At 39.1% G+C, this 12,225-nt stretch overlaps 1 protein-coding gene across 4 annotated transcripts in view; it reads left to right on the top strand.

Moving 5' to 3' along the window:
* The window catches only part of rfc1 (replication factor C (activator 1) 1), an 86,367-nt gene that overhangs the window by 48,314 nt on the left and 25,828 nt on the right, over positions 1-12,225 (top strand). For all 4 annotated transcript variants that reach the window (XM_087987318.1, XM_043692868.2, XM_087987321.1 and 1 more), the window contains exons 11-13: positions 1,280-1,459; positions 1,708-1,812; positions 8,883-9,270. In XM_087987318.1, coding sequence (XP_087843444.1) covers positions 1,280-1,459; positions 1,708-1,812; positions 8,883-9,270 — 673 coding nt within the window. The remainder of the gene's footprint in view (positions 1-1,279; positions 1,460-1,707; positions 1,813-8,882; positions 9,271-12,225) is intronic.

Genomic DNA, 12,225 nt, shown 5'->3' with positions numbered 1-12,225 from the left:
AAAACAGAAACTGATCGAAAAATTCAGCAGGTCTAATGTGACAGCTGGGCTCAAAACATTGACTCTGCTTTCTTTCTAAGATGCTACCAGACCTGTTGAATTTTTCCAACAGTTTCTGTTTTTACTTGTGTGTGGAATATGGCTCGGTTGGTTTATTAAGCACCTTCCAATTTTATTAGAGAGAGGGCTTTTCTACATTGTAGGATTTGCAAACTGGGAATACTTGCTTAGCCTCCGAGGTGCTGTAAGCTATTGATTTTCATCCTATCTCGTAGTTGCATCTGTGAGATTAATTAAAGGGAATCTACTTTGTTTTCCTCTTTGCTATTTAATTTCAACATGTCTTTGGGCACGTACAAGCTGAAAACTGAATTCTTTGTACTTCCATTCTGAACTGAAGGTTACATTCAAGCTGGGGAATTGGCATCACTGAGGAAGGGAAGGGAAGAAAGGATGTCTACTTTTATACCTGTGCATTTGTCATTCATTTCCAATCACTGATCAATAGCTGGCAGTCAGCATTTGTGTTAAATTTTGGTGACCATGATTTGTAAGGATACTTGCAGGAAAGTTTACTTAAAGGAAAAAGGAGCAGTATGCTTTGATGTAGCAATTACGTTGAATGTTTCAATGTGTTTGTTGTAATGCTACACTTTTGAGTGTATTACTTGAGCTTCATTGTTCTTGAAATCCAATACTATTAACCCTCTGAAACTTGTGTATTCAGGGTTCTTTAGATTTCATAGCCTTTCTGCAGAGATTTAAGTGGAGCATTAACATTTGAGTGGTCTCTTTCTGTGCTGTGTATTTGATGTAATAATCCTTGGTGTTTTCATAATGCCAGACTAGAACAATTGCATCTGTTCTTCAATAGATCAAGAATGTCTTGTTTCTTTACTTTCCTTTAAAGAGTTTGCATTGTCACCTCTCTCAAATCAAAACCAATCTGTAGCAATTCTTATTGTTTAGGTTATTCCCTAGTTTTTAGTCATACACTGACTTAGTGTCTCTAGTATGCTCAAATGGGGCTCTGTTTCTTTCCCGTCATCACCACTGAGTTTTCTGTGCTAAGGACCATTCCATCTATTGCTCCTGTACATGGGTAGGGTTTGTTTATACTGTACCTGTATTCCTGGACAGGATAGAAGATGAAACTTGTCAGCTGAACATTTATTACACCTGTAGCTGTCCTTCACACTCTGCCTTCTCAGATATCAAAAATACCTTGTGCACAGAGTCTCTTCTGATTTGAATGATTATTCAAATTCTTATCATTAAGGGAGCTGAGAACTGCTTGGAAGGACTTTCGTTCGTTATTACAGGAGTCCTGGAGTCCATGGAACGTGATGATGCTAAATCTTTAATCGAACGTTATGGAGGGAAGCTGACAGGAAATATTAGCAAGAAAACCAATTACTTGGTAACTGGTCGAGAAGGTGGACGAGCAAAACTGGACAAGGTGAGTATCTGTTAGTGCAATGTGCTGAGCACTGTTCCCTCCAGTCTTAAAATGAGGCACAACTGATGCAGTCTGTTCTGAGTGCTGATGATTCTGTGGCATTAACAGTGGCCTTTGTGATACCGCAATTATGAAACTAATATATTCTAATGAGATAATAGCAGATGTTAGCAACATCTTCAAAATTTCTGTTCTTTGCTTTATTGATCTTTCTGGAAAGTGTATTCATTGAATTTTAATTTTTTTAGGCTGAGAGTTTTGGAACAAAGCAAATTGATGAAGATGGATTGCTGGATCTAATTCGTAGATTGCCAGGAAAGAGATCCAAGTATGAGATTGCAGCTGAAAATGAGGTCAGTTTATAAAGTCCTCAGATTTCTTCAAGTCAAGTCAGTGGAGCAATCACACTGCTAACATTTGGGAGGAATTTTCAATTAAAAACCACCTAGACCCTAGAATCATAATATGTCCTTCGTCAGTGGTCTGGGAAACTCCCAAATAACCTTTTCACATCGTGTAGGGCCATCTATTCATGTCCGAAGACGTGGCCCAGGAAAGTGACTCTGGCTTTTGTGAACTCACTCTTAGGCAGGTTTATCACCAAGCCACCACCTGAAATCGATTAAACAATTCCAATAGCTCCTCCATGTGTGACTAAAAATCACCAGATCATCTGTGTACGCCACACAATTGGGTAATCCTGAAATAACCTTTATTGGTTAGTCTTTGAAATGTGTCTGATGCAGTTTTTGTCAAATGGCATAACTTTAAACAGGTGCAGTCTATTTGGTGTCACAAAAGCCAAAATTGTCTTTGCTGTTTTGAATAAAGGTACCTGTCAGTATCCTCTGAGTAAGTCCTACTTGGAAATATAAGTTACTTTCCCCCCTTCTCAGTATAGTCTTCCAAATGTGGATAGGATATGAGTCTCATTTTATAATGTCGTTGACTTTGTGAAGGTAATTGGGTACCATCTGAACGTGCTTTCAATCTCTTTTTTTTTTGAACCTGTGCTAACTTCAGAGGATTGAGACTATAGGATATTGCATTTTCTATATCAATATCATGTGTAATTAGCTTAGTACTTCCCAGCTTATTCTCACATATCTCCACGTGATTGTAATAACTCTCTCAGGTCATTTCAATTTTCCTCTGGAAGGTAACTCAGTAATTTATCCCAATTTTTGAGAACTTCCTCATTGTCCAATTGAATTTGAGGAACGCTCAATCCAATTCAGAATCATCTGAACTTGGTTCTTCACTCTATTTTAACTAGTAACTCATTCTCCTTTTGCTTTCCTTTCCTGTCAAAATACCTTTTGAGTGTATTCACATGATACAGTGAGTCTTTCTATCTGGCATTCTTATGAAATAATTCACCTCACTCAATTTCCTTTTGACAAGGCTCAGTAAACCTTGCCTTTAAGGGTTAGCCTACTACTATCAACATCCCGGGGAATACCATTGACCAGAAACTCAGCTGGATTAACCTCATAAATACAGTGGCTACAAGAGCAGGTCAGAGGTTAGGAATATTGTGGTGAGTAACTCACCACCTGACTCTCCAAAGTCTGTCCACCATATGCTAGGCACAAGTCAGACAAGTGATGGAATACTCTCCACTTGTCTGGATCGGTGGAGCTCCAACAACACACTCTTGAAGCTTGACACCAACCAGGACAAAGCAGCATGCTTGATTGACACCACATCCACTCCCTCCACCACCAACAATCTGGAGCAGAGTGTAGTATCTACAAGATGCGCTGCAAAAATTCACCAAAGATCCTCACAGCACCTTCCAAACCCATGACCACTTCCATCTAGAAGGACAAGGGCAACAGATATATGGGAACACCACCACCTTCAAGTTCCTCTCCAAGCCACTCACCTTCCTGACTTGGAAATATATTGCTGTTCCTTTACTGTTGCTGGGTCAGTATACTGGAATTCCCTTCCTAATGTCATTGTGGGTCAACCCTGAGCAGGTGGACTGCAGCGATTTCAGTAAGGCAGCTCACCATCACCTACTGAAGGGCACCTAGGGACGGGCAATAAATGCTGGTCAGCCAGCAATGCCCAAATCCAACAAATGAATATATTTTAAAAAACACTAACACTTTATCTCCACCAGCCAAATTGCGAATTTTTGATCTTGTTTCCTTCCTGCCTAGTTTAGGCCAGCACGGTGGCTCAGTGGTTAGCACTGCTGCCTCACAGCACCAGAGACCCAGGTTCGATTCCAGAAGTTTGCACATTCTCCCCATGTCTGCGTGGGTTTCCTCTGGGTGTTCCGGTTTCCCCCCTCAGTCCAAAAACGTGCAGGCCACGTGAATTGGCCATGCTAAATTGCCCATCGTGTTAGGTGCACTAGTCAGAAGGAAATGGGTCTGGGTGGCTTACTCTTCAGAGAGTCTGTGTGGACATGTTGGGCTGAAGGGCTTGCTTCCACACTGTAGGGAATCTAATCTAATCTGTCTCATCACATGCTGTGCTACCTTTAAATGCTGTCTAGTCAACTCACTCACTCTATTTAATCTTTCCCTAAAATTTGACACACAATCCAACTATGTGGTCTCTGAATTCTGACTTATCAATTTCCTCTGAATTAATTTCAGTGGTCCTCTCACCTCATGCTCAAAAACTAATTCAAATAGGTTGAATTTAATTGATTCATTAGGTGAATCCCAAATTGCAAAAAGTACAAATGGAATTCCTTTATCCCAATTTTCTGGATTCTCTTGACTACAGGTCCTTAATGAGCTCTTTAAAGTTTGATGCCCCTGTTCCACTGCTTGCTGCAATTCTACATGGTGGATTTGAATTATTTTATTCCTAAACTATCCATAACTTCCTTGGATAACTTTGTAAAATTTGGCCCTTGATCTGATTGTACTTCTGTGGGTAATCTGTATCTAGTGAAAAATTTGAGTAGTTTCTTTTTCAATCCTTTTAATTGTGATACTGCTTAAAATTGCCTTTGGAAATCTAATAGGCACATCTATTATGGTCAACAAGTAATGATTCCCACTTTTTGTTTTAGGTAGGGGTCCTCCACAATCAATTAAGATTCTTGTCAAAAGTTCTCAATAGTGGGAATGGGTATTAAGGGTGCTGATGTTATAATTGCCTGAGGTTTTCCTATTACCTGACACGTTTGACATGTCTGGCAAAAGCTGGCTGCACCCTTATGCAGTCCAGGCCAAAAAAAAGCTTTTGTATTTTGGTTTATGTTTTCCTTACTCCCAAATGACCACCTACTGGTAATTCATATGCTACCCACAAAAACCACCTTTCTATAACCCATTGGTCATACAACTTGACGACCTGCCCATTTTTCATTCACCTGAATATGTAATGGTCTCCATTCCCTCATCAAGACTTTGGTTTTAAGGTAGTAACATTCTTGGGATCCACATGGATTCTTCTGTAAATGCTTTTGGCAGTTTTTCAACTTTCTATCGTAATTCAGCTAATTTCTCTGAACTAAAAATGTCCGCTTTGTCCTCCATCTGTTCTTGTTTTTTCTTGACCATTTAATCCAAACCTTGTTTCTGATAATTGAACTTCAACTTTCTTATCTTTACTCATCGATTTCTGCTGCGTCAATCTGTAGCTTTGTAACCACACAGTCAAGAAAAATCACAGGATATACTTCCTGTAATACCTCAGTTGTCTGATTTTCCACTGGCTTTTCAACTACAGTAGGCATCACTCCCACCTATAATCCATTTACCATATATACTCGTATATAGGTCGATCTCAGGTATAAGCCAACTGCTTGCTTTGGCCAAAAAATCTTGTGTTTTCCATGTATAAGTCTCATGTATAAGTCAACCCTAATTCTTCACAGTTACAGATCAACATTTATGAGTCAGTGTGCCTGCCTGTTGTGCTCTGCTCTGGCTTTCCAATCTGCTGGCCATGCTGCTCCATTGCGCGTCTTCCAGTTCACCTGCCGTCACGCTCTGCTGCAGGTTTTCAGAATTACTGTAATTGTATGACAGTACAGGGCAACCGTCATATCTGTGGTGTTAGTTTCCATGGTTTCAGTTACCTGTGGCCTACCGTGGTCTGAACATATTACAGGGAACATTCCAGAACCAGGGACCAGGGGCTGCCGGAAAGGTAAATCTCCTATTTAAATGAATGAGTTTCCACCTATCCGTGGTTTTGGGTTTCTGCGGTACGTCTTGGAATGTACACCTGTGTGTAGGGGGGAACTACTGTACCATTCTACTGTAGCAGGCAGAATGGAGACAGTTATTTTGTAGATAAATATTCAATAATTGCCATAATTCTTTTTTCTTTTGTTTGTATAGAGGTCTGATTCTTGTTTGTCCATTTTTTTTTTTTGACTCGTACTACACATGAATTGCATCTCCTCAAACAATACCTCATGTTGACCCCCTAACTTCAGCTTAAAAAAGTATTTAAAATTCAGTCTATACAAGAGTATAAATGGTACGTTATTGCCAAGGATAAATGTGTGTTTGGAACAGAGAATTTTCCTAACACTTCACCACTTTTCACCGGACTCTCCAACCTCGTCTAAAATAATGGAAGTTCACATATTGCAAGCTTTTCTTGCAATACCTGTTCTGAATTGGATATCTCCTTATCTCTCTCTCTCACTATCAAAGATTGACTTGCTCCCATATCTCTCAAAATTTTAATTTCTTTACCTCTAGAACACCTGAGTAAACCTTATCTGCACAGGTAAATTCTTTAAAGAGATCAGGTACTCTCTTATTAACTAACCCATGATCACGTGTAGATGCTTTTGCAGCTTTTTAGCTTGTACTGGGATCTCTTTAATCACTTCAACAAAACTCATTGGCTTATCTTGTTTTTTCACATCCGTCAGCTCAGTGCTTTTTCTAAACCATCAACTCGGTGACTTCATGTGGCTTGTTTTATTGCAGTGAAAACACCTGAGCTTTTTTTTTTAACTTTCCCCTCGTGGGTTTCCTTTTTACCATGTGGTAAAAACTATCTTTCCTATCTTCAATGAGATCTCCTTTTCCCTTACCACCTAAGGATTTCTCCTTTCCTCAATTTTTATTCCTTAAAGATTGAAATTGATGTCAGAAGCCAAACTTTGATTTACAAGCCATCTCAGTCATCTGTTTCTGCTGCTAATCTTATATTATTAACTCTGTGCTTTTCCAAATGATTTACTTCAGGAAGTAAAGTTTTGAACTCTTCTAAAACAATAATCTCTAAGAGCGTCTGATCTATTTTCATTATATTCCCCCAATATGTCGTCCTGACAGTGTTGCAAATACCTCACTAGGTCTACTACCAACTTTGTTTGGATCAACAATACCCACAAGGTTATCAGCCGTTTTATTTGATTAGCCGCTTTTTAAAGTGTAATGAAAAAAGCTTCAGTGTTTTTTTGTCAAACTTGGGCAATGTTTGGAAATGTTTAAACAGATCCATACTAGGCCTCTCCCTCACTGGCCTCATCACTACTCCTTTTCACTTCTACCTCTGCCATTTTTAAGTTGAATTTGAGTTTTCAGTTCCACTCTTGCCACTGCCTCTAATTCAAGCTGTTTCATTTGCAGTGGAAGTTTAGCCATTTCCAAAGATTCAGAGTACATTTCTGGCATTCTTAAACGTTGGGCTATTGCTGCAATTACCTCCCGTTTTCACACTGACAAAGGCAACCCCAACTCCAGTTTTTCTGCCAATTCCAAAAGCTTTGCCTTGCTCACTTTCTGTAAAACTCCTAAAATGACTTCTTCTACCCCCAGGAAATTCTTATTAAGACCATAAGACATAGGAGCAGAAGTAAGGACATTCGGCCCATCGAGTCCACTCCGCCATTCAATCATGGCTGATAGGCATTTCAACTCCACACCCGCATTCTCCCCGTAGTCCTTATTGACTGAGAGAGAGCTATTACTATGCAAGGCACACCCTATTTAAACCAACTGAATGCACCATCTGAAAAGAGAACACCAACACTCACTACCCACTGTCTTTGAGTACAGTAATGCTAAACCCAACCTGGGATTAGAGATTTTGATCCTGGATGAACCTCAGTTTGTTATGGACCAGACTAGACCAAATCCCCATAAAATATATTTAGAAGATAGTCTATATCCCAACTTTTTTAGTTTTAAAGGCAGTTGTAAGGCATTGTAATCCAGATACAATTTGATTGGTCAAACTACCAGGCTTGAAGCAAAACACACTTTACTTTTACACAACAGTTAAATACAAACCAACTAAAGAAGCATTGGAATAAATTAACTGTATTGGAAAACTCAACCGAAAAGTAGATTATTTAATTACTAAACTGTAACTTTTCTAATATAGTAACATTCCATAAACACACTCACTCAGCAAAGACAAATTCAGTAAAGTAAATTGTCTCACATGTAATTCCAGCAGCAGGAAGAAAGCTCAAGCTTTCAGCCGAACAGAGGAATAACAGCTTTCACTTCTAGCTTCAAGACCCAGCAACTGCTGAAAGTTAAATTAAAATCCTGGTTCTGTGGGAGCTTGACCCCACCCCTACATACTGCTCCTATTGTTCCAACTTAAAAAAAACCCAAGGCCTCACAAGCTGCTTACTTTTATTGACTTGGAAGAGACCACTTGGCACCTCGGTCTCAGCCTCTCTTCATTTTAATAAAAAAGCAGGACAAAATACACTTCTTAAAGCCATTGTATCATCACAACTGGGGCTAAGTGGATTCCAGACAAGATCTGATGTTGTTAGATCTCATCTACTTACTATTACTCCAACCTACCCTAATGAAATCAATTGTTTCATCCCTGCACATGATGGGCTGTATTTTGTGGGAGGACTCATGGCAAACTGGCAGTGTTTGCTATTATTACTTCTCTGAAACTGATCATAACTTTGAGCTGTCATGTATGTGCGTTTTGAAATCTTGAAGTTGCAATCTGACACAAGCTGTGCTGTGGCTCCTCTTCAGAGTTGACAATTGCAGCAATTTAACTTGTAAGTGCTTCATTGAATTCTTTGTTTAACTCCTCCTGAGCAAGTCATAAAGTTACTGATGGTTGCTGAATATGTTTCACTGAAATTACTGTTGAGACTCATTTTAGTGTTGTAGGTATCAGTTCAATCCTTTTAAGATTTAAATTGAGACTCAGACAAGAATGTTTACTGGTTTAGTTATCATTTTAACAAATTTAAGGCAATCAAATCGAGTGACTCATGCTTTTAGTACTGCATATTAACTACTTAAATGAAGTAAATACTTGTGCATGTTCAAATCAATTAGGCAGCTCACCCATAAAATTTCAGAATGTGTTTGATAGTGTTTACAGATGACTTAATCATTGTAGGATCATCTTTCCCGTTTTTAGCAAGGTTAATTTAATTTAAACTGCTTTGTTTACTTAATGCAGAGAGATTTTATTCTTGTTTTTAAAATTGCAGGTGAAGAAATCAAATAATGCGAGAGAGGGTGGGAGGATCATGCAGAAAGGCGAACACCAGAGCAAGACGATTTCACCGATATCGAAGAAACAGTGTGAAGATAACAAGGGCAGTCCGTCAACACCTGAAAACGGCGAGTCTTCAAGATGTGCTAAGAGGAGTATTTTGTTCAAAGCAGATCCTTTCAGCAATCAACCTGAAGTGAAGTGTGAACCTCAGTTGCAAACTTCAATGAAGGAAGAGCAGAGTTTGCTGTGGGTGGATAAATACAAACCTGCAGCGCTGAAGAATATAATAGGACAGCAAGGGGAACAAAGCTGTGCAAATAAACTAGTTCGTTGGTTGAAACGATGGCATGTGAACAACTCTGGGGACAGCAAACCCACAGGTGAGAATGATACAAATATTTATTTTTAATTTGATGCAGTATCTGTTGAATCCGAAGTGGCTAATAGTAAGGTTTTATTTCTTTATGTATGTTTGCATCAAAGCACTATCTAGGTCTGTCCTTTCAGAATTGCAGCCATCCCTGTTCCTTCTGTAATTTGGACTATCCAATTCTTTCCAGAGTCACTTAGAAGTCTCTAGTTCTGAGGAAGGGTTAGTGGACCTGAGACATTAACTCTAATTCCTCTTCCCAGGTGTTGTTAGACCTGCTGAGCTTCTCCAGCAATTTCTGTTTTTGTCACTTAGCTATTTGTTTCGGAAGGGCGACATGTTTTCTTTGACAGTCATGAAGAAATATACCAGTGTATTGTATCTGTGCAAACAGACTTCTGCAGAGTTAATATTATCATATCATGAGGTCATGAGCATGTGCACAACAACTTGCATTTATATGGAAGCATAAGCCAAGTGAGTTATTCTAAGGCTTCGTTCATGGAAGCGGGTTTGTAATAAATGAAAATTTGACTTGCCCAGCTACATAAGTTTTAGTAACATGACCAAAGCTTTAATTTAGTTTTGAAAGATCCTTTTAAAGAAGAAGGCAACAGTTTAGAATCAGGCACAGCTGCTACTGGAGAGGTGAGGGAAATTAGGAATATATAAAAGGTGGTAATTAGAGGAATACAGAAATCTTAGAGGATTGTAGGAGAACGTTGGAAAAGTACAACCAATAGGCATGAGGGTGAAAATCTTAACCTTAAATCACTGGACTTATATAAACAGGCAAATCTCCCCCTGCTTTTACCCCAACTTTGTGTCCGGAGATCTGTGTCAGTATCTCACAGCATTAGAATGAGGTCCTGCATCAGGATACAATCCCCCAGTTTCTCTGCTTGGTGAATTCAGACAGAGCAGACCCATGGGCACTGGCTCCTACTTTGGACATTGCCAAGAATACTTTTAACCCCTGCTAATGGACAGGAAGCTGAAGGGGCATTGATTTGACACTTCTGTCAGCAAGTTCCTACTTTTCTACGAATGCTACTTGCATGTCCTAACTTAGCCTGTGTGCTTCGCAAGTGTTCTCTCCTGAATCTTGGAGGGAATATATTTGTGCTGACTCTTGGAGGTGGGGAGAGACGTAAGTGAGCAATGATTGGGACTACCATTGTGTTAAAGGTTTGGATGGTGAAGAATTTGTCAAATGTGTTCAAGAACATTTTCTCTATCAATATGTAGGTGCTCATACTAGAGAAGGAGTGAAACTACATCTCCTTTTGGGTAATAAGGCAAGGCAGGTGACTGAAGTAAAAGTGGGGGAACACTTTGGGTCCAGCTATCATAATTCTATTAGTTTCAAAATGGTTATGTGAAAGGATAAGCATCCTTTAAAAGTTAAAGTTTCTAATTGGAATAAGGCAAATTTTAATGGTATGCGGCACAAACTTTTAAAAGTTGATTGGAGTAGACTGTTCCCAGGTAAAAGAATGTCTGACAAGTGGGAAGCTTTCAAGGATTGATGATGAGAGTTCAGAGGCATTACATTAATGTTAGGCTGAAGGGTAAGGCTGCTAAGATTAAGGAACGATGGATGAGTAAAGATATTGAGATTCTAGTCCAGAATAAACTAATCTTATTTTAGATATCACTAACTTGGTTCAGTTGAATCTTTTAATCAGTATAAAGAACATTCTGAGGAAGGGTCACTGGGCCTGAAACATTAACTCTGATTTCTCTTCACAGATGCTGCCAGACCTGCTGAGCTTTTCTATAAATTTGTGTTTTTGTTTCTGATTTACAGCATCCACGGTTCTTTCGGTTTTTAGCGTATAGGGGCATTCTTAAGAAAGAACTCAGGAAGGCAAAGAGGGGATGTTAGATAGCATTGGAAGATAAGGTTAAGGATATTCCAAAGTGATTCTACAAATAAATTAAGAGCAAGAGGGCAACTAGAGAAAGGGTAGGGCCCCTTGATGGTCAAGGTCATCTTTGTGTTGAACTCCAGGTGATGGAAGAGATACTAAATGAATATTTTGCATTTGTCTTACTGTGCAGAAAGAAATGGAGGCTAGACAATGCTGAGAAATATATTTTGATGTTTTATAAACAGTTCATATTACAGAAAAGAAAGTTTGAGAGAATATAAAGGTAGATAAATCTCTGGGATCTGATCTAATATATCCCAGTTCATTGTGGGAAGTAAGGGAGGAAATTACAAGATCCCTTACAGAAATATTTGCATCATCCATAACTACGGGGAGGTGCCTGATGAGTGGAAGGTGTTGTACATTTGTTTAAAAAAAGGTGTAAGGAGAAACATGGGAACTATAGGCCCGTGAGTCTGACTTTGGTTGTGGGTAAACAGTTTGAAGTGATTTTAAAAGGTAGCATCTTTTGGACATTATGGATAACCATCATGGTTTTGTGTGAGGAAAATCATGTCACCCATACTTGATTTCGTTTTGAGGAAGTTACCAAAAAGATTCAAGGCAAAGCAGATGTTGTTTAGTAAAGCCTAAGATAAAGTTCCTCATGGTAGACTAATTAATAAAGTTGAGTCATGTGGACTTCAAGGTTAGCTTTCCATTTGGATATATAATTGGTTTAGTGGCAGGAGACAGTGAGGTGGTGGAGGGTTGCTTTTCAGGCTGGAGGCCCATCACACAGTGTTCCACAGAGATCGATTCGTGGTCCTGTCTAGTTTGTCATTCATGTAAATGATTTGAATGAGAATATAGAAGGCATGGTTAGTAAGTTTGCGGATGACATCAAAATTCATGGCATTGTAGACAATGGAGAAGAAGGATTTTTAAGAATATAAAGGGATCTTGATGAAATGGGTTAATGGGCTGAAAAATGGCAGATGGAGTTCAAACTGGATGAATGCGAGGGGTATTGCATTTTTGTGAAACAAATCAGGATAGGGCTAATATAATTAATGGTAGGGCATTGAGTA

Source organism: Chiloscyllium plagiosum, unplaced genomic scaffold (assembly GCF_037043375.1).
Source record: "Chiloscyllium plagiosum isolate Xiang-an unplaced genomic scaffold, Cpla_swu_hap1 HiC_scaffold_1, whole genome shotgun sequence".
Lineage (NCBI taxonomy): Eukaryota > Metazoa > Chordata > Chondrichthyes > Orectolobiformes > Hemiscylliidae > Chiloscyllium > Chiloscyllium plagiosum.
Note: the sequence above shows the minus strand (reverse complement) of the source record. Positions and strands in the feature narration are given on the sequence as shown.